At 54.7% G+C, this 19,569-nt stretch overlaps 1 protein-coding gene across 2 annotated transcripts in view; it reads right to left on the bottom strand.

Annotated features, from left to right (window-relative positions):
• Positions 1 to 18,700, bottom strand: part of CTDSPL (CTD small phosphatase like) — a 137,206-nt gene extending 118,506 nt beyond the window's left edge. Inside the window, exon 1 of one of the 2 annotated variants that reach the window (XM_051829256.3) lies at positions 18,347 to 18,700. In XM_051829256.3, the coding sequence (XP_051685216.1) occupies positions 18,347 to 18,425 (79 nt within the window). In that variant the 5' untranslated portion in view covers positions 18,426 to 18,700. The remainder of the gene's footprint in view (positions 1 to 18,346) is intronic. The other variant, XM_051829257.3, reaches the window with a different exon arrangement.
• Positions 18,701 to 19,569: the final 869 nt, after the last annotated feature.

Raw genomic sequence — 19,569 nt, 5'->3', positions numbered from 1 at the left:
CTGCTTTCCCAGGCACAGTAGCAGGACTGAACCGGAACCTACATGGTATGCTGGTGCTGCAGGTGGAGGCTTAACCCACTAGGCCACAGTGCCGGCCTCCAAGGTCAACTTTCACCTCCACTGTCGCATGGACTTGTTGCAGGGTTCTCGCCCCTCACATGTTCAACGCTGCCCAAGAGAACCCTTTCACTCCCTGATTCAGTACCTGGGTACTGCAGGCCACATATTACCACTAAAGCAAGTGAAAAAGCCGAAAACTGCATATACATATGAATATATGTACACACGCCCGTGCCCACACCTGTATCTAGAGTTGTCTGTGGCCAGGCCACTTCCAGTCCTCTGGCAGCTTCCCGGCTGAGAGGCCTGGCAAACCCACTGGCACTAGCTATGTTCCAGCTTCACGCCCCAACCTCCCCCAGCCATTGACCCGGAACTAGGACTCGGAGCTGTGTGGCTGCTCCTGGGAACCCACAGCAGCACGGCCAAGGGCAGGCGTCTAGAGCAGCAGACTGGCTTCCAGGGCAGCCGGGCGGGCGGGAGCAGGCTGCTCCAGCCAGTGTCCGGGCCCTGGACCTCAGACAAGCTCCTGTGTGCCCTCCCCCAAGAAGACGTCCCTGCACGCAGAGAGAAGCTTTATTAACTGAGAAATAAACGGAAAGGGGGCTAAGCATGTTTGCAAGCAGAGAGGCCGACTGTAGACACGTTTAAATCAGAACATTGTGAACGCGGAGATACAATCACGGTGTTAAGAGCAAAGCTCGCGAGTGCGCCCTCTGGAAGTCAGGTACGTGACGGCCACCGAAGCCCCAGCGCACTGGACTCAGTCGACACGGGAGTCACTGTCGTTTCTCTTCAGGGGACAACCACGACTCTCACGAGACCAACTGAACTCGACTTTACTGCAGTCAGAGCACAATATTGAAACAGACCTTTAAAAAGACAATTTTCCACGATAGTTCTCCCTTAAAATACTTAGGGAAGACAAGTATAAAGGCAAATCAAGGGGCCAGGGCTGTGGCGCAGCAGGTTAAAGCCCCGGCCTGATGCACTGGCATCCCATATGGGCGCCGGTTCAAGTCCCAGCTGCTCCTCTTCCGATCCAGGTCTCTGCTATGGCCGGGGAAAGCAACAGATGATGGCCCAATCCTTGGGCCCCTCCCTGCACCCAGGTGGGAGACTGGGAAGAAGCTCCTGGCTCCTGATTGGCTCAAATGCGGCCATTTGGGGAGTAAGCCAGACCCCTCTCTCTCTGTAACTCTTTCGAATAGATAAAATAAATCTTAAACACACACACACACACACACACACACAAAGCAAATCAAGGCACTGGCTCCAGAAAGATAAATCAGACACTCCCCTTCCCATTCCCTTCATCGAGCGTAACTACAGTCTGTGCGTGGAGCGTCAGCAGGGCTGAGAGGAGGAAAGAGGGCCGGCCAGCGCGGACCCGAGGGGCGGTGCGCAGCGACTCCCAGGGTTTCTCTTTGCTCTCTAGATCCTGGACTCTGAGCTGAAGAAACCGGAGAAATTCAACAACAAAGCATCCCAACAAAACCATCTGTCACCCAAGGACCAGAAAAGGCAACCCAGCAAGACTGAAATTTCTACATCTGCCCCCTGCCCCGCCATGGCCCGTCCCCACCCCTGCCAGCAAAGACCCAAGGGGTACGCAGGATCCCACCCCGAGTCAAGCGAGGGGCCTCACTCCCCTGCTGGACCGGCACCAAAGAAGGCCCCGAGACGGCAGGGGCAGGGGAGCCGCGAGCTTCCCCACCAACCAGGAAGCACGCCCCTCCCACTGGGCTGGCATCAGAGGCACAGTCAGGGCGTCCACCACCGTCCAGGGGCAAGGAGACCGCCCCCCTCACGTTCAGTAGTGATCACGTGGATGCCAGAACTCCTGCTCAGGTGGCAAGATTTCGTGCCGACACCTGGGAGCCAGTCTGCCAGCTGCCCCTTCCCTGCAGGAGCCATGGCAGAGAAAACCAAGTAAAACACAAGGTCTACACAAGGACCAGAGTCTCACTCCACCACAGCGTGCAGGCTTCAACTGTGGCTCCCGTTAGACCAAGACCCAGGACACCTCAACTGGATGGAGCGGGACGCCCAATACACACCCGCACCAAGGCTTCAACTGTGGCTCCCATTAGACCAAGACCCAGGACACCTCAGCTGGATAGGACACCCAGTACACACCCGCACCAAGGTTTAACTGTGGCTCCCGTTAGACCAAGACCCAGGACACCTCAACTGGATGGAACAGGACACCCAATACACACCTGCACCAAGATGGCAGAGACACTACACTTACCTGACAATGATCTGAAAGCAGCCGTGGTAAAAGTGCTCCAACAAGCAACTAGGAACATGCTTAAAACAAAACAAATGGAAACACCGAAAGCCTGAGCAAAGAATTAAGACAGTCTCAGAGAAGTAGAAGACAGAAAAAAAAAGGAAAACCTAGAATAAAAAGATGAATAACTGAGACTGAAAGTCCAGTCGATGGGCTCCCCACAGACCGGAGGAGACGAGGAAGTCGATAAACCTGAGGCCAGAACGAGGCCCTCCTGGTGTGAACAGCAGAGAGGAAACCCTGGAAAACGGTGCTGAGGAGCCGGCGAGGCCGGTACAGAGAGCCAACAGCGCTGCGACACCGGAGTCTCTAGGCCGACGGCAGGCTGAGACGGTGCTCAAGGAAATGATGGCTCCAAGCCTCCCGGACTTGGCAAGAGACATGAACTCAAGGAGCGAGAGAACCATCAGCAGGGTGAGTCCAGAGAGACCATTGCCAAGACGAGGCACAGCCCTCCGGGCACTCCGGCGCTCTTCCAAATCAAAGTACTCCCACCACACACCCCAGCAGCTGGGCTCCTGGCTGAAACTCCCCGAGCTGGAAAACGATGTCTACACAAAGCAGCACACACACAGGTGTTCCCAGCTGCACTGAGGAATGCTAAAACTGGAAGGCAACCACCGCATTTTCAGCTGGGAACAGACGAACTCTGGCTCACCCACGCAAAGGAGTGTAATTCAGCACCAAGAAGCAATGAGCTCTCAGCGCATGCAAAGAAGGGAGGAAACTTAGATGCACATGACCAAGTGGCGCTGGCACAGTGGGTCGCCACAGCCTGTGGTGGTTCAAGTCCTGGCTGCTCCATTTCTGATACAGCTGCTTGCTAATACACCTGGGAAAGCAGCAAACGATGGCCCAAGTGCCCCGTCACCCACCCACAGGGGAGACCTGCATGGAGGTTCTGGCTTTGGCCGGGCCCAGCCCCAGCTGTTGAGGCCATTTAGGGAGTGAACCAGCAGATGGAGACCTCTCTCTCTCTCTCTCTCTCTGTTTCTCCCTCTCTCTGTCTAACTTTGCCTTTCAAATAAATAAATATTTTTCCCAAAAAAGAATGGTAATCCGAAAAAGAAACATTGTATGACTCCACCTGCATGCCATTCTGGGCCCAACTGTGGAGACCACAGAAACACCCGTGGTTACCAGAGGCTGAGGGGGAGAGACGGCCCGCAGAACTGTCTCGGGCCGTGAGGTCACTCTCCGAGATGCTGCACTGGGAGACACGTGCCCGAGGCACAGGCCCACAGCACCAGGAGCGAAGCGTGGCGCAGACCTGTGAGTGTCAGCTGACAGAGGCGTCACCGGGGCTCAGCCCCTGCGCTAACGGCACTGCTCACGCAGGACGCACGGCTGAGCTGTGCACTTGTGGGTCAGGGGAACATGGACCTCCCTGCACAGTCTGTTCGGTTTGGCTGTGCACATAAAACTGCTCTAGGAAATAAAGTCTGTTTTTAAAGAAATGCGCTGAACTGATAAAAATGAAAATAACAACGTACCAAAAATTCGTGGGGCACAGCTATGGCAGTTGCCAGAGAGAAACGGTAGCGTTAAATGCATATATTAGCACAGAGGAAAAGCTTCAAACCCATCAGGCAAGCTCTCCTCCCAGCACCCGGAGAGGACTAAGGCAGGCGCAGGGCGGGCGGAAGGAAGGAAATGAAGAACAGAAATCAACAGAGAAAATGGATCAAAAAGCTACTACTTTGCAAAGAAATCAGGAAAACTGAGAAACCTGGTACAACTGGGGAACTAATAAGATGGAAGACAACCACCACCAGGAACAAACAGTGTCTACCACGGCGCGCCAGGCATCAAGAAGATGAAGGAGAACACCATGACCATCTCCATATGCAAACTTGGGTGAAATCGATCGAACCTGAAACCAAAAACAGAAACCACAATTCACCCAACAGGAAAGAGGATCCGATCTGCAGTTATCAGGGAGGTTGATTTTGTAGTTTAAAAATTTCACCGCGGGGCCGGCACTGTGGCGTAGTGGGTAAAGCCACTGCCTGCAGTGCCAGCATCCCATGTGGGTGCCGGTTCCTATCCTATATTCCTATCTCTGCTATGGCACAGGAAAGCAGTAGAAGATGCCCCAAGCCCTTGGGCTCCTGCACCTGTGGGGGAGACCCAGAGGAAGCTCCTGGCTCCTGGCTTTGGATTGGCGCAACTCCAGCTGTTGGGGCCATCTGCGGAGTGAGCTAGTGGATGGATGACTCTCTCTCCCTCTCTCCCTCTCTCTCTCTCTCTCCCTCTGCCTCTCTGTAACTCATCTTTCAAATAAATAAAGAAATGCTTTTTAAAAAATTTCCCCCAAAAATAAATCTCCAGGCCCAGAAGATTTTCCTAGAGAATTAACACCAATTCCATAGAATCTCTCAAAAAACAGAAGAGGAGGGAATACTTCCTAATTCATGTTATGACACTGATACCAAATGAGATAAGGACAATGCAAAAAACAAACACCTGCAGATTAGCATCACTCACAGGAGTACAAATCCTTAGTGAAGTATGAGCAAACAGAGCTCACCAATGTGGGGTGAACACTGGGGTGCAGTGGGTTAAGCTGCAGCCTACCACGCCAGCATCCAAGTGAGAGCTGTTCATGACGGGCTGCTCCTCTTCCCATCCCGCTCCTGCTGTGGCCTGGGAGAGCAGTGGAGGACAGCCCAGGTGCTTGGGCCCTGCACCCGCGTGGGGCACCCAGAAGAAGCTCCTGGCTCCTGGCTTCGGCCCACCCAGCCCCAGCCCTTGTGGCCATCTGGGGAGTGAACCAATGGACGGAAGACCTCCCTCTGTGTTAGTAACTCTGCTTTTCAAATAAATAATCCTCTTTTTTAAAGTAAACTTTGTTTCTTAAATTGTAACTTTCTTTTTATTTTTTATAAATTTATTTTATTTTATTTGAAAGGCAAAGTTACAGAGAGGCAGAGGCAGAGAGAGAGAGAGAGAGAGAGAGAGAAAGTCTTCCATCTGCTGGTTCACTCCCCAGATGGTCACAACGGCCAGAGCTGGCCTGATCTGAAGCCAGGAGCCAGGAGCTTCCTCCAGGTCTCCCACATGGGTGCAGGGACCCAAGGACTTGGGCCATCTTCTACTGCTTTCCCAGGCCACAGCAGAGAGCTGGATTAGAAGAGGAGCAGCCGGGACTCAAACTAGAGCCCATATGGGATGCCGGCACTGTAGGCAGCAGCTTTACCCACTACGCCACAGCGCCAGCCTCTAAAGTAAACCTTTTACAAAAGAGAATTCACCAAAGTACTGAAAGGATCATTAACTGTAACCAATTAAGATACATTCCAGGGATGCTTCAGTCTTAAAAAAAACCAGTACAGCGTATCATAAACAGACTAACGATTATCCCAAATAATACAGAGGAATCCTATGATAAAATGTAACATCTATTCTTGATAAAAACTTCCAGAAAAACTGGAATAGAGGGGAACATCCCTCAATCTGATGAAGACTATAAGAAGCCTACAGCTGGGGTCAGCGTTGTGTTGTAGTGGGCTAAGCCTCCACCTGCGGTGTCCTCATCCCATATGGGCACTGCTTTTTGTCCTGGCTGCTCCACTTCCAATCCAGCTCCCTGCTGTGGCCTGGGAAAGCAGCAGAAGATGGTCCAAGTCGTTGGGCCCCTGCATGCACATGGGAGACCTGAAAGAAGCTCCTGGCTCCCGGCTTTGGATGGGCCCAACTCTGACCTTTGTGGGCATCTGGGGAGTGAACCAGTGGGTGGAAGACCTTTTTCTCTCTCTAACTACCTCTCAAATAAATAAATAAAACTTTAAGAGGAAGCCTATAGCCAGGGCTAGTGCTGTGGTGTAGTGAGTAAGGCCTCCACTTGCAATAGCAGCATCCCATACGGGCACCGGTTTATGTCCCTGCTGCTCCACTTCAGTCCCAGCTCACTGATAACGGCCTAGGAAAGCAGTGGAAGATGGCCCAAGTGCCTGGGCCCTGCCATCCACGTGGGAGACAGGAGAAGCTCCTGGCTTTGGATTGGCTCTGTGCTGGCCACTGCAGCCACCTGGGGAGTAAAAGAGTGGATGGAAGATCTCTGTCTCTGTCTCTCTGTTTCTCTCCCTCTCTCTCTGTAACTCTTGATTTTCAAAATAAATAAACAAGTCTCCAAAAAAAAAAAAAAAAAAAACACCAGTCTATAGCTGCCTTATCCTCAATGGTAAAAGATTAAACAGTTTCCCCCTAAGACTTGGAGGGGGCGAGGCCGTGCAGCCACACCGCTGTCACACAGCACGTTGCTGGAAGTTCTGGTCAGTGTAATAAAGTAGAAAGAAAGAAAGGAACACAAGTCAGAAATGATGGAATCTGTGTTATTTTTGATAACGTGCTTGTCTATATTAAACCCCTCTCCCAAGGAATCTACAAAAATCCCCTTGCAACTAGTGAGTGAACTCAGCAAGGTCACAAGATACAAGATAAGCACAGAAAAATCAACTGTATCTGCATGTGCTAGGACTGAACATGGGAACACTAAAAAATGCAATCCAATTTACAACTGCTTAACAGTAAAGAACACTTAGAGGTAAATATAACAATCACCGATAGACTTGTCCACTGAACACCACGCAGTCCTGGTGACAGAAACAGAGATCCAAATACACAGAGAGACATACCATGTTCATGGATGCAAGACATAACGTAGTAATGGCAGTTTTCCTCAAACTGATACACAGGCTTAATTCAACTGCTACCAAATTTCAGCAAAGTAGGTTTGTAGCTACAGACTATAGGGTAGCTATGGAATAGCTGAAACAACTTTGAAAAAGAAAAAAGGTTGGAGGGATCAGTCTATCCCACGCCAAGACATATCATTTAACCACAATTCTTAGGACTGTGTCACACAGGCATAGGGAAAGACACACAGTTCAGTGGAACAAAATAAAGAACCCAGACACAGATACACACAGAGGAGCCCACCTGATTTTGACCAAGATGCGAAAGAAATGTAAGGGAGGAAGGCAGGCAGCATTTTCAACAACATGGTTGAAGCAACTTGACTCCCAAAGGCAAAACACTGAACCCCAAGTCTCTACCCAGAATGAATTATGGACTTACATGCAAAGCTACAATACTTTTAGAAAAGTATAAGAAAAAACCTTTGGGGTTCACTCCTAGCAGAATTCTTAAACTTGATACCAAAAGCACAATCGGTACCAGGAAATATTATAAATTGTACCTTACCAAAAGTAAGAACTTTTTTCAGAGACCGTGTTAAGAGGAAGAAAAGACAAGCTATAGACTAGGAGAAATACCTGAAAACCACAAAGCTGATAAGGGGTCAACATGTAAAATACCCAAAGCATTCTGAAAACTCAAGAACAGAGAAAAAATTTAATTAGACATGGACAAAAGACATGACAGGCCACTTCACCAAGGACATTCAGAGGGAAAATGCAAATGTAAAAAGATGTCCAACATCATTAGTCATTAGGGAAAAGCAATTAAAACCAAAATGAGCTACCACCTTACATCCATCAGAACGGCTAGTACAAGAAACAGGGGCGGGGGTGAGCTGCTGTCTGGGGTGCTGGCATCCCCGTCTGGAGGGGCAGCTTGAATGTCAGATACTCTGCTTGAGATCCAGCCTCCTGCTAACGCACCTGGGAAGACGGCAGAAGATGGCCCAACTAGTGGGCCCCTGCCACTCATCTGCAAGACTAGGATGGAGTTCCTGGCTCCTGGCTTCAGTCTGGTCCAGTCCCAGTGAATCAGAAGATGGAAGATGGATCTCTCTCTCTCTCTCTCTCTCTCCTTTCTGTCACTCTGCCTTTGAAATAAATAATCCTTAAATAAGTAAATTGAATAATGACAACTTCAAATATGAGGATATGGAATAATTGGGTCACTCATATATTGCTGATGGGAATGTAAAATTGTGCAGTTATCCAAGAAAACAGTTGGACAGTTTCTTAAAAAGGCACACACGAACTCTGTGTGACACACTAACTGCTCTCCTGGGCCCTCATGCAGAGAAAGGAAGACCCTGTTCACATAAACGCATGTCTACCAACGTGGACAGCAGCTTCCGCTGTATTTCTCCACACCTAGAAACAGCCCAGATGTCCTGCAGGGAGCGACAGGCTAAGCAAGCTGTGCCACGGCCCTGTCATGGAGTACTACTCAGCAATGAAAAAGAACAGCTGTTCCTAAAGCAACACCTGGCTAAGTCCCGAGACCTGGGCTGAGAGAACAGGCAACTCCAAAAGGTGGACCCTGGACTCCCCTCAGATGGCATTCCCAGGTGACAGTGTCAGGAGCGGAGCAGGATTAGCGGTGCGGAGGGGTGAGGGAGGGCAAGGCTGGGAGGGCAGCCAGCCACACAGCAGCTGCTGGTGCGGGGAGTTTTCTGAATCTCGACCACATCGGCGTCTACACGCACTAGAGTCTGTGCATCTCGACCACATCAACGTCCACACGTGCTGCAGTCTGTGCATCTCGACCACATCGACGTCCACACGCGCTACAGTCTGTGCATCTCGACCACATCGACGTCCACACGCGCTACAGTCTGTGCATCTCGACCACATCGACATCCACACGCGCTGCAGTCTGTGCATCTCGACCACATCGACATCCACACGCGCTACAGTCTGTGCATCTCGACCACATCGACGCCCACACGCGCTACAGTCTGTGCATCTCGACCACATCGACATCCACACGCGCTGCAGTCTGTGCATCTCGACCACATCGACGTCCACACGCACTAGAGTCTGTGCATCTCGACCACATCGACGCCCACACGCTGCAGTCTGTGCATCTCGACCACATCGACGCCCACACGCTGCAGTCTGTGCATCTCGACCACATCGACATCCACACGCGCTGCAGTCTGTGCATCTCGACCACATCGACGTCCACACGCACTAGAGTCTGTGCATCTCGACCACATCGACGTCCACACGCTACAGTCTGTGCATCTCGAACATCGACATCCACACACGCTACAGTCTGTGCATCTCGACCACATCGACGTCCACACGTGCTACAGTCTGTGCATCTCGACCACATCGACATCCACACGCGCTGCAGTCTGTGCATCTCGACCACATCGACGTCCACACGCGCTACAGTCTGTGCATCTCGACCACATCGACGCCCACACGCTACAGTCTGTGCATCTCGACCACATCGACGCCCACACGCACTACAGTCTGTGCATCTCGAACATCGACATCCACACGCTACAGTCTGTGCATCTCGACCACATCGACGTCCACACACTACAGTCTGTGCATCTCGACCACATCGACATCCACACGCTACAGTCTGTGCATCTCGACCACATCGACGCCCACACGCTGCAGTCTGTGCATCCCGACCACATCGACGTCCACACGCACTACAGTCTGTGCATCTCGACCACATCGACGCCCACACGCTGCAGTCTGTGCATCTCGAACATCGACATCCACACGCGCTGCAGTCTGTGCATCTCGACCAAATCGACGTCCACACGCGCTACAGTCTGTGCATCTCGACCATCAACGTCCACACGCGCTACAGTCTGTGCATCTCGACCACATCGACATCCACACGCGCTGCAGTCTGTGCATCTCGACCACATCGACGTCCACACGCGCTACAGTCTGTGCATCTCGACCACATCGACGCCCACACGCTACAGTCTGTGCATCTCGACCACATCGACGCCCACACGCACTACAGTCTGTGCATCTCGAACATCGACATCCACACGCTACAGTCTGTGCATCTCGACCACATCGACGTCCACACACGCTGCAGTCTGTGCATCTCGACCACATCGACATCCACACGCTACAGTCTGTGCATCTCGACCACATTGACGTCCACACACTACAGTCTGTGCATCTCGACCATCGACGTCCACACGCACTACAGTCTGTGCATCTCGACCACATCGACGTCCACACGCACTACAGTCTGTGCATCTCGACCATCGACATCCACACACGCTACAGTCTGTGCATCTCGACCATCAATGTCCACACGCACTACAGTCTGTGCATCTCGACCATCGACATCCACACGCTACAGTCTGTGCATCTCGACCATCAATGTCCACACGTGCTACAGTCTGTGCATCTCGACCACATCGACGTCCACACGCTACAGTCTGTGCATCTCGACCACATCGACGTCCACACACGCACTACAGTCTGTGCATCTCGACCACATCAACGTCCACACGCTACAGTCTGTGCATCTCGACCATCAACGTCCACACGCGCTACAGTCTGTGCATCTCGACCATCAATGTCCACACGTGCTACAGTCTGTGCATCTCGACCATCAATGTCCACACGTGCTACAGTCTGTGCATCTCGACCACATCGACGTCCACACGCGCTGCAGTCTGTGCATCTCGACCACATCGACGTCCACACGCACTACAGTCTGTGCATCTCGACCACATCGACATCCACACGCGCTGCAGTCTGTGCATCTCGACCACATCGACGTCCACACGTGCTACAGTCTGTGCATCTCGACCACATTGACGTCCACACGCTACAGTCTGTGTATCTTGGCCACATTGACGTCCACACGTGCTACAGTCTGAATCTCGACCACATCAACGTCCACACGCTACAGTCTGTGCATCTCGACATCAACGTCCACACACGCTACAGTCCGTGCATCTCGACCATTGACGTCCACACGTGCTACAGTCTGTGCATCTCGACCATTGACGTCCACACACGCTACAGTCTGTGCATCTCGACCACATCCACGTCCACACACTACAGTCTGTGCATCTCGACCATCGACGTCCACACGCGCTACAGTCTGTGAGACATCAGCACTGGGGCAACGGGGCGGAGCGGTAGAGGACCTGACGTCTCACAGCGGCCCACCAGCCTGCAGTCGTCTCCAAACAGAAAGTCCAGTCTTTTTTTTTTTTTCTCACTAATAAATGTATTGGTTGTTAGTACACATCTTTATTATGCACCGGGAACTATCCGGTATTTATTACAAAGATTGTGCTATTTATCACAACCACCCTTTGAGGAGGAGATACTGTCTCCCTTACACAGAGAACGTTGAGGCTCAGAGACTTGCTAAGCCCGAGAGCTAACTGGTGGTTAAGTTTAAACTCTGTTCTCCCTTAATCTGGGCTCTGAATTGTCCCCGACCCCCTCTAAGCAATGAGGTGTTAAACATCCCAGCACACAAATGACTGTGATGTCTACCTTTTAAAACAGTTTTCCACCACACAATCCCATCCCTTTTGATCATAAAAATTCAGAAAATCAGATAAACACATTTTTGAAAAAATTAAATTCCTATATCACAACATTACCAAAACAAAATCCAGATGAATTGAGAGCAGAATGTTTCATTTTCCTTAAGATTGAGTGAGTGAGTAAAAAGGCCGAATAAGAGAGAGATGGGGGAAAGAGAGAAAGAGAGAGAGATCTTCTATCCACTGTTTCACTCTCCAAATGCCCACCACAGCCAGGGCTAAGTCAGACTGAAGCCAGGAGCCTAGAACTCCATCCAGGTCTCCCACATTGTGGCAAGGACCAAAGTACCTGGGACATCATATTCACTGCCTTCTCAGGCACATTAGCAGGAAGCTGGATCAAAAGTGGAGGAGCCAGGACCAGAGACTCAGACATCGCAAGCCACAGCTTAGCTCACTGTGCCACGATGCCCACTCCAAATGCTGAATATTTTAAGTACTCTTATATATAAAATCTAGGGGGAAGTGTTTTTAATCTTAACGTTAAATGAGACGTGAACTCTAGCTGCTGTAAACGATGATCAATTTACAGCGGGAATTCTGTCGATGAAAATCACCAATCAGAACACAGTGGTGGGTTAGGGTACCCGCAATCTGGTTGCCCTCCTTTCAGCCACAGTTGATCCCTACGTGGTCTCCAGCTCTCCCCACTCCCAGCTGTGGTTCCAGTGGGGTCCTCTGGTTCCCAGGAGGCCGGGAGACCTGTGCAACCCAGCTACCTGACAGCGGTCACTTCAGAAACAGGAACAAGAGCCACGCTGATCTGTGTGCCTACTGAGGACATGCATGTTCCTTCTTCCGCTAGATTTGGTGTCAGGATAACATCAGCTGGAAACTACAAAATAAAACCTGAGCTAGAAGCTATCACAATTAAAGGCAGACTATAAACTCCATGAGGGTAGGAATTTTCATCTGATTTGCTGATGAGCACTGCTTGGTACATAGTGGGCAAATAGTTGCAAAAAGAATCGATGAACCCAGAAACATACTTGCAGCCTGGTAAATAGTCACACGGCATCTCTACCTCAATCAAGTGCACAGAGATGGGCAATTCTGAGAAAGGGTTTATTTGGTGGCCAAATCAATAGGTAGGTAGATGCCCATTATATTTAATGTGGGGAGCAATCTGGACTAGACTGAGTTACTGGAATTAAGACTTATTCTATGCATCTGCTCTCCCACAATATGGCGCTGGGAGAGAAGTAAACAGCTTCCGCACAGCTGCCTCTAGTTCAGCTAATAAACTGTAGGACTTGCTCCTGATTGGAGAGCAGCGTACTCGGCGTGTGGGCAGCCGAGTTAGGATTGGCAGAGGAGGACTATAAAGGAGGAGAGAGAGACGGCATGCACCAGGAACATCTAAGGGGAACATCTAGCTGAAGGAACACCTGTGCAGCCCCCGAGAAAGCCGGCCGGCGGTGTGCCGCTCCCCTGCGGAAGTGGGGAATGCGGCCAGGGGGAACTGCCCTTCCACGGAGGTGGAAGGGATAGTAGCCAACCCGGGAAGAACCAGCAGCAAACCCGGGGAGGGCCGAGCAGACGAAAGAACAGCGCAGGGTCCTGTGTCATTCCTCCACGAAGAGGGGGAGCGACAATTTAACTTATTTAAAGTTGGCTGTTTCTGATTTTGCTGCAATGAAAGCCCTCATAAATGCATTCCTGCGTATCTATCAAATTATTTTCTTGGATCAGACACGTTTAAGGATCTTGACTCGTGAGTAAAAAGTGATTTCCCATAAAGGTGGTACAAGTTTACACCACCAGCAGCTGGATGTGAGCTTGCCTCTCTCGCTGCTCTCTCACTGTACTTGACACTGTTACTTTTCAATTTCTACTTTGCAGTCTTAAGATGCTGCGCTGAACGGCCTTCAAACCTGTTCTCTGAATACATACTGCTTCCAAGCGTCTTTGTCAGGATTCTGCCAGCAACCTGAAGGTTAAAGTTGCTGAGGTTCAATGTCCCAGACATTTAGAGGCGTACCCAGTACGGGGGTCAAAACGTCCCCTCCCCCCGAAAGGCTGCCTGCAGGGATGGCATCAGGGACATCTGTTAGCTTACAAAACAACGACGTGTTTACCAGCACTGCTGCGCTGCTGGTAATAGTGAATTCTAACTGAGGTCTCTTGCTTTTGCTTTCTTATTGTTCAAACCCTCAACTTATTTCTTTCCTTCCAAAGAATTATGGGAAATAATTTTTAGTTAAAACATTTCATTTGGAGACCAGCACTGTGGCGTAGTTGCTCCACTTCCAATCCAGCTCCCAGCTCACGGCTTGGGAAAAGCAGTAGAAGATGGTACAAGAGCTTGGGCCCTGCACCCACACGGGAAACCTGGAAGAAGCTCCTGGCTCCCGGCTTCGGACCGGCCCAGTGCTGGCTACTGTGGCCATCTGGGGAGTGAACCAGCAGATGGAAGATACCTCTGTGTGTGTCTTCCCTCTCTGTAACTTTGACTTTCAAAATAAATAAATAAAAATCTTTAAAGTGATTTTCATCGGTAAAAACACAAGTCTGTTTTCATTAATATTTAAACAAAAAGGTTACGCTCCCTCCCTTCCCTCCCCAGTCCTCTCCCTAGAGATAATCACTGTTGTTGGTTTACTTCCTTCCACATTAATTTTGTGTATTTTTAGACATATGTACAGCTCGAGGAGGGTGTGATTTTTTTACAAAGATAGGATCAGACTGTTTATATCATTCTTTGAATTCTTTCCCCCCTTTCAAACATCTTGGAAACTCACGTGTCAGCATGTTTGGTCCAAATGCAGCTCATTAAGCAGCTTCCAATACTCTGTGGTGCTGCTGCACCGTGGTCTGACCGCTGGCCTGCTGACACTGGGACGACTCGGGCTTCCATTTACTTGTATAAAGGAGTACTGCAGTATTCTTTTCTTTCTTTTTTTTTTTTTTTTTTTTTTTTGACAGGCAGAGTTAGACAGTGAGAGAGACAGACAGAGAAAGGTCTTCCTTCCGTTGGTTCACTCCCCAAATGGCCACTCCGGCCGGCGCACCGCGCTGATCCGATGGCAGGAGCCAGGTGCTTCTCCTGGTCTCCCATGTGGGTGCAGGGCCCAAGCACCTGGGCCATCCTCCACTGCACTCCCTGGCCACAGCAGAGGGCTGGCCTGGAAGAGGGGCAACCGGGACAGAATCCGGCGCCCCGACCGGGACTAGAACCCGGTGTGCCGGCGCCGCTAGGCGGAGGATTAGCCTAGTGAGCCGCGGCGCCGGCCTGCAGTATTCTTTTCTAAAACCTGCAATATGTAATTCCTTTCTTCAAGAGGCAGAGAGGGAGAGGGGATCCTACCCATTGGGCCACAGTGCAATTGTCCCAAACAGGCTGGTCGGGGCCAGGCCAAAGCTGGCAGCCAGGATCTCAGCCCTGGTCCCCACGTGAGTGGCAGGGAGCCAGCTAGCTGAGCCACCGCGTGCCCTGGGAGCCGCACTCAGAAGCAGAAGTGGGCTGGAACCCAGACACGGCAACGCTGGTGCAGGCATTCCAACGGGCAGGACCAGCCACCAGCTGAGCACCTGCCCCACGCCGGCTCTGGTTTGGCTACCGCAAGTGATGAGCCTTCAGGGAAAATCCTTGAGTGTGCGTCTTTCAGCACAAACAAAGACGATTCTCTAGGACCAAACTTAAAGTAGAACTGGAGCTCTCAAAGCGTGGCCAACACGGTGGACTGGCTGAACCAAAACCCCTCCCACTCATTTCCAATCTCCCTTCCTGCCGCCCGCCAAAAGGCAGGAACAGCTGGAAATCCGCTTTCCTCCCAGACGCTCACAGCTAGGGACGGCCATGTGACCCAGTTCTGGTCGATCAAGAAACAGCCAGGTTTGGTAGGTGGTCCCTAGGTTTCTGCTTTCCAGGTCAAGGGGCAGCTACAGCAGCACCGTGTTCCCTGTCTGGAGGGCGGCTGTGGGCTTGGAGGGTGGCAGCCGGTTACGACACACGGGGAATGCAGAGAACGCAGTGCTGCTGGGCCTGGCGTCGGCCACAGCCAGGAGCAGCCCACCTCCGAACTACCAGCTGCAGCTGCTCTGAGGCTGCGTTTCTGCCACCTGTAGCCCAGCGCACCCCTCCTGTGCCCTGGATTACTCTAAGAAGTCTGTCCTCACCTGTCTGCTGAAAGCAACCGTTTCCCCACTTCCATCAACCTCAAATGTCGGCAGTCACGTAAGTGCTCAGCCAAGCTGCCCCGCGCGGGACGCCCGGCATCGCCCGAGCGGATTCCCCCTCCACAGCTCTGTTGCTCGTGTTTTCTGCTACTTTTCCACGGCACCGTCTGACCTCCCATGGATTGGTAAGAAGGCTTTCCAGAGAGCAAGCTGGGCTACGTTAAACCTACAGTGAACCTGTGTCCACATCTTTACACCATCAACCAACCACTCGCAGCCCTTGCGCGACCGCCGGCGGGCTAGGTCGAGGCAGACTTGTCGCTCTATACCTAGAGCGAGGTGTGTGGGACACTGACGCCCTGGAGAACCAGGAAACACTACGGAACACCGTGTCTTGTAACCAGCACATCAAACTCAACAGGCAGTCATTTTATTCCGATTTTGCAGGACAAATGCCGAAAGCAAACATTTTAAATTGGCATTTTTTCCCCATTACAAAAACTTAGAACATTCTAGGCCCAGTATTTAAAAACAAAGTGATTAAATGTTTGCCTTAAATGAAAATTACGTAAGGCATACTGTGCCTATCTGGAGACATGAGCCTAAACTGGAACACTGCTGACCCTTTTCAGCGGATTAGGAATCTGAGGAGACGCCAACATTTCTGCCACACTGCCCACAGCCAAGGTTATCCCCCACTTCTGTTAGCGTGAAGAAGTAAGTTCAGCAGGACTTGACCGACTCCCAGCCAGCCGCCCCGCCCCCAGAGCAGGTAAGGAATTCCTCTAATCAGTTAACAAACAACCAGTCTGACACTGGAAAACAAAGTTGGCCGTTCCAGGTATGGATTCGGGCGCTGAAAGAAACGTCAACAAGTGGAGCAGAACAAGCGCGGCCTGCGGTGCACGCCTGGTCTGGCTCTTGGGGGGGGGGAGTCTGTGTGCACCGCCTTTGCAGCCGGAGCAGCTCTGGCGAAGCCTGTGTGCACGGCAGGTGGCAGGGGCAGGAGGAGGGGGCTCTGAGGAAGCTGCCCTGCTGTCGCCCCCCTGTCCCAGCCCGAGCTGCGGATCCTCTCTGGGAAGGCGGCACACGGGCGCTCTACGGGAGCTCCGGGGAGCAGCCTCCCACTCACCCCTCCCTGAGGGGCCCCATCAGCCCCAGCGCCCACGGCAGGAAGGCCAGGCCCCAGGGAGACAGGGACTCGACCAGGGCGCCTTCCTGCAGTGTTTCTAAAGCCCATTTGTAAGGCACAGAGGAAGGCCTGGCAGTTTGAATTCTTTATTTTCCAAACACCACTGCCAGTCCGTAGGCCCATAGGACGTTTACAGTCTACAACAGCCTGAGAAATCCCCCATCCGAAGCTGTCGCTGGATTTTTCCATTTTCCTGGTGGGCTCGCCCAGCCGCCCCTGCTTGGAGGGAGGAGAGTGTTCCTCCACCCCCACCCCACTTCCCAGCCAGGCTGCACCCCTCACTGGAACAGCAAGGCTGGCAGCCCAAGGAGAGCCCTGAGGCTGTCCCAAAGCTGTGACCAAGTCGGGCTGGGCCTGGAGAGGGGACGGAGCTGCCCGGGGCTGGGCCTGGAGAGGGGACGGAGCTCCTGGGAGAGAGGACAGAGCTGCCCGGGGCTGGGCCTGCAGAGGGGACGGAGCTGCCCGGGGCTGGGCCTGCAGAGGGCACAGAGCTCCCAGGAGAGGGGACAGAGCTCCTGGGAGAGGGGACAGAGCTGCCCGGGGCTGGGCCTGGAGAGGGGACAGAGCTGCCCGGGGCTGGGCACTCAGGAGAGGAGACAGAGCTCCCAGGAGAGGGGACAGAGCTGCCCGGGGCTGGGCCTGGAGAGGGGACAGAGCTGCCCGGGGCTGGGCCTGGAGAGGGGACAGAGCTCCGGGGCTGCCCGACCTCAGTCACAGTGCTGGAAGTGAGCGGCAGACCCCAGAGCAAGCCAGAACCTCAGTCCTCCCTAGACAGCCAGCTGGGCGCTCAGGAGAGGGGACACAGAGTCTCTGAGGGCAGAGGGCAGGGGAAGGAAGCGGAGGGGAACTTCAGGGCCAAAGTGTCAAAGTGTCAAAGCAAGCCAGGGGCCCTCCTAGCACCCTGTGGGCGCCTCCCGTGCCCCTTACAGCGGGGCCCTCGAAGGGCCCCGGGAGCCCCAGGCCTTGCAAGTCCTTCCAACAGGCCAGTGGGCCTGCGACGGTGGTGGCTCAGCACACACTCAAGCTGAGCCCACGGGGACACGGGGCCTGCCTGGGACACACATCCCCCCGGCGCAGGGACACGACGCCCACCTGCCCGCGCGCACACACACAACTCTGCCCCGAGCGCGCACAGTCTGGTGGGCGCGCACACACCGCCGGAGGTGTCCACACTCACCCAGGGGCAGGCAGGTGCACAGCCCGCTCCCCGCCTCCCGGTAGGTGCACACGGGACACCTGCCAGGGCACACACTCTCCCAACTTCTCTGCCGGCTCCCGCACATGCACACTCACGCCGGCTCCGCGGGCGCACCCCACACCCACGCACCCGCCCGGCCCGGGGCGCCCCCTCCCGCAGGCCCGAGCCGGCGCGAGGGTGCCCACGCCCCCGGCCCGCGGCCGCAGCCGGCCCAGCGCTCCTCCTCACCTTTCTCGCCCGCGCCGGGCAGCCGGCCCTCGTCCTCCTTGGGGTTGGTCACCTGGGTGATGATGGCCGGGCCGTCCATGGGTGCGCGGCGCGGCGGCCGCCCGCAGGCCCGGCCCCCCGCAAGCCAGGCGCGCGGGGCCGCGGCGCGGGGGGCGCGCGGGGGCGCTCGCAGCCGCCGCCGCCTGGGCGCGCCCGCCGCCCGGCCCCGCGCTCCGCAAGAGGCGGCCCGGGCCCGCGCCCCCGCTCCCGCCGCCGCCGCTGGGCTGGAGCCGCCGCCGCCTCGTCACCATGAACCCCGGAGCCGCGCCCGGGAGAGCCGCGCTCGGGGAGGCGGAGCGGGAGGCCCGGCGCCGCGGGAAGCGGGCGCGGGCGGCGGGCGCCGGGGAGCGGGGAGCGAGGGCGGAGAGGAGGGCGGGCGGGTGGGTGTGTCCCAGCCCGGACCGGCCTCCGCCGCCCGTGGGGGGAGCGGGCGCGGGGTCCCGGCGGAGGCGGTGCGTGGAGGGTGGGGGTCCCGGCACGCGAGAGCGGTGCCAGGAACCCGGCGCGAGTGCTGTGGGGAGGGGCGCGCAGGGCCCGCGGGGGTGCGGCGTGGGGCCCAGCGCCCGAGCCGGGGTGGGCGAGGGCGAGCCTGTGGGGTGGGCGAGCGTGGGCCTGTGGGGTGGGCGAGGGCGGGCCGTGGTGGGCCTGTGGGGTGGGTGAGGCCGCGGTGAGCCTGTGGGGTGGGCAAGGGCGAGCCTGTGGCGTGGGCGAGCGTGGGCCGCGGAGGGCATGTGGGGTGGGCGAGGGCGGGTCGCGGTGGGCCTGTGGGGTGGGCGAGCGCGGGCCGCGGTGGGCCTGTGGCGTGGGCGAGGGCGAGCCTGTGGGGTGGGCGAGGGCGGGCCGCGGTGGGCCTGTGGGGTGGGCGAGGGCGAGCCTGTGGGGTGGGCGAGGGCGGGCCGCGGTGGGCCTGTGGGGTGGGCGAGGACGGGCCTGTGGGGTGGGCGAGGACAGGCTGCGGTGCGCATGTGGGGTGGGCGAGGGCGGGCCGCGGTGGGCCTGTGGCGTGGGCGAGGGCGAGCCTGTGGGGTGGGCGAGGGCGGGCCGCGGTGGGCCTGTGGGGTGGGCGAGGGTGAGCCTGTGGGGTGGACGAGGGCGGGCCGCGGTGGGCCTGTGGCGTGGGCGAGGGCGAGCCTGTGTGGTGGGCGAGGGCGGGCCGAGGTGGGCCTGTGGGGTGAGCGAGGGTG

Source organism: Oryctolagus cuniculus, chromosome 4 (genome assembly GCF_051225735.1).
Source record: "Oryctolagus cuniculus isolate XC-2025 breed Fujian yellow rabbit chromosome 4, ASM5122573v1, whole genome shotgun sequence".
Lineage (NCBI taxonomy): Eukaryota > Metazoa > Chordata > Mammalia > Lagomorpha > Leporidae > Oryctolagus > Oryctolagus cuniculus.
This window is presented reverse-complemented; position numbering and strand designations above follow the sequence as displayed.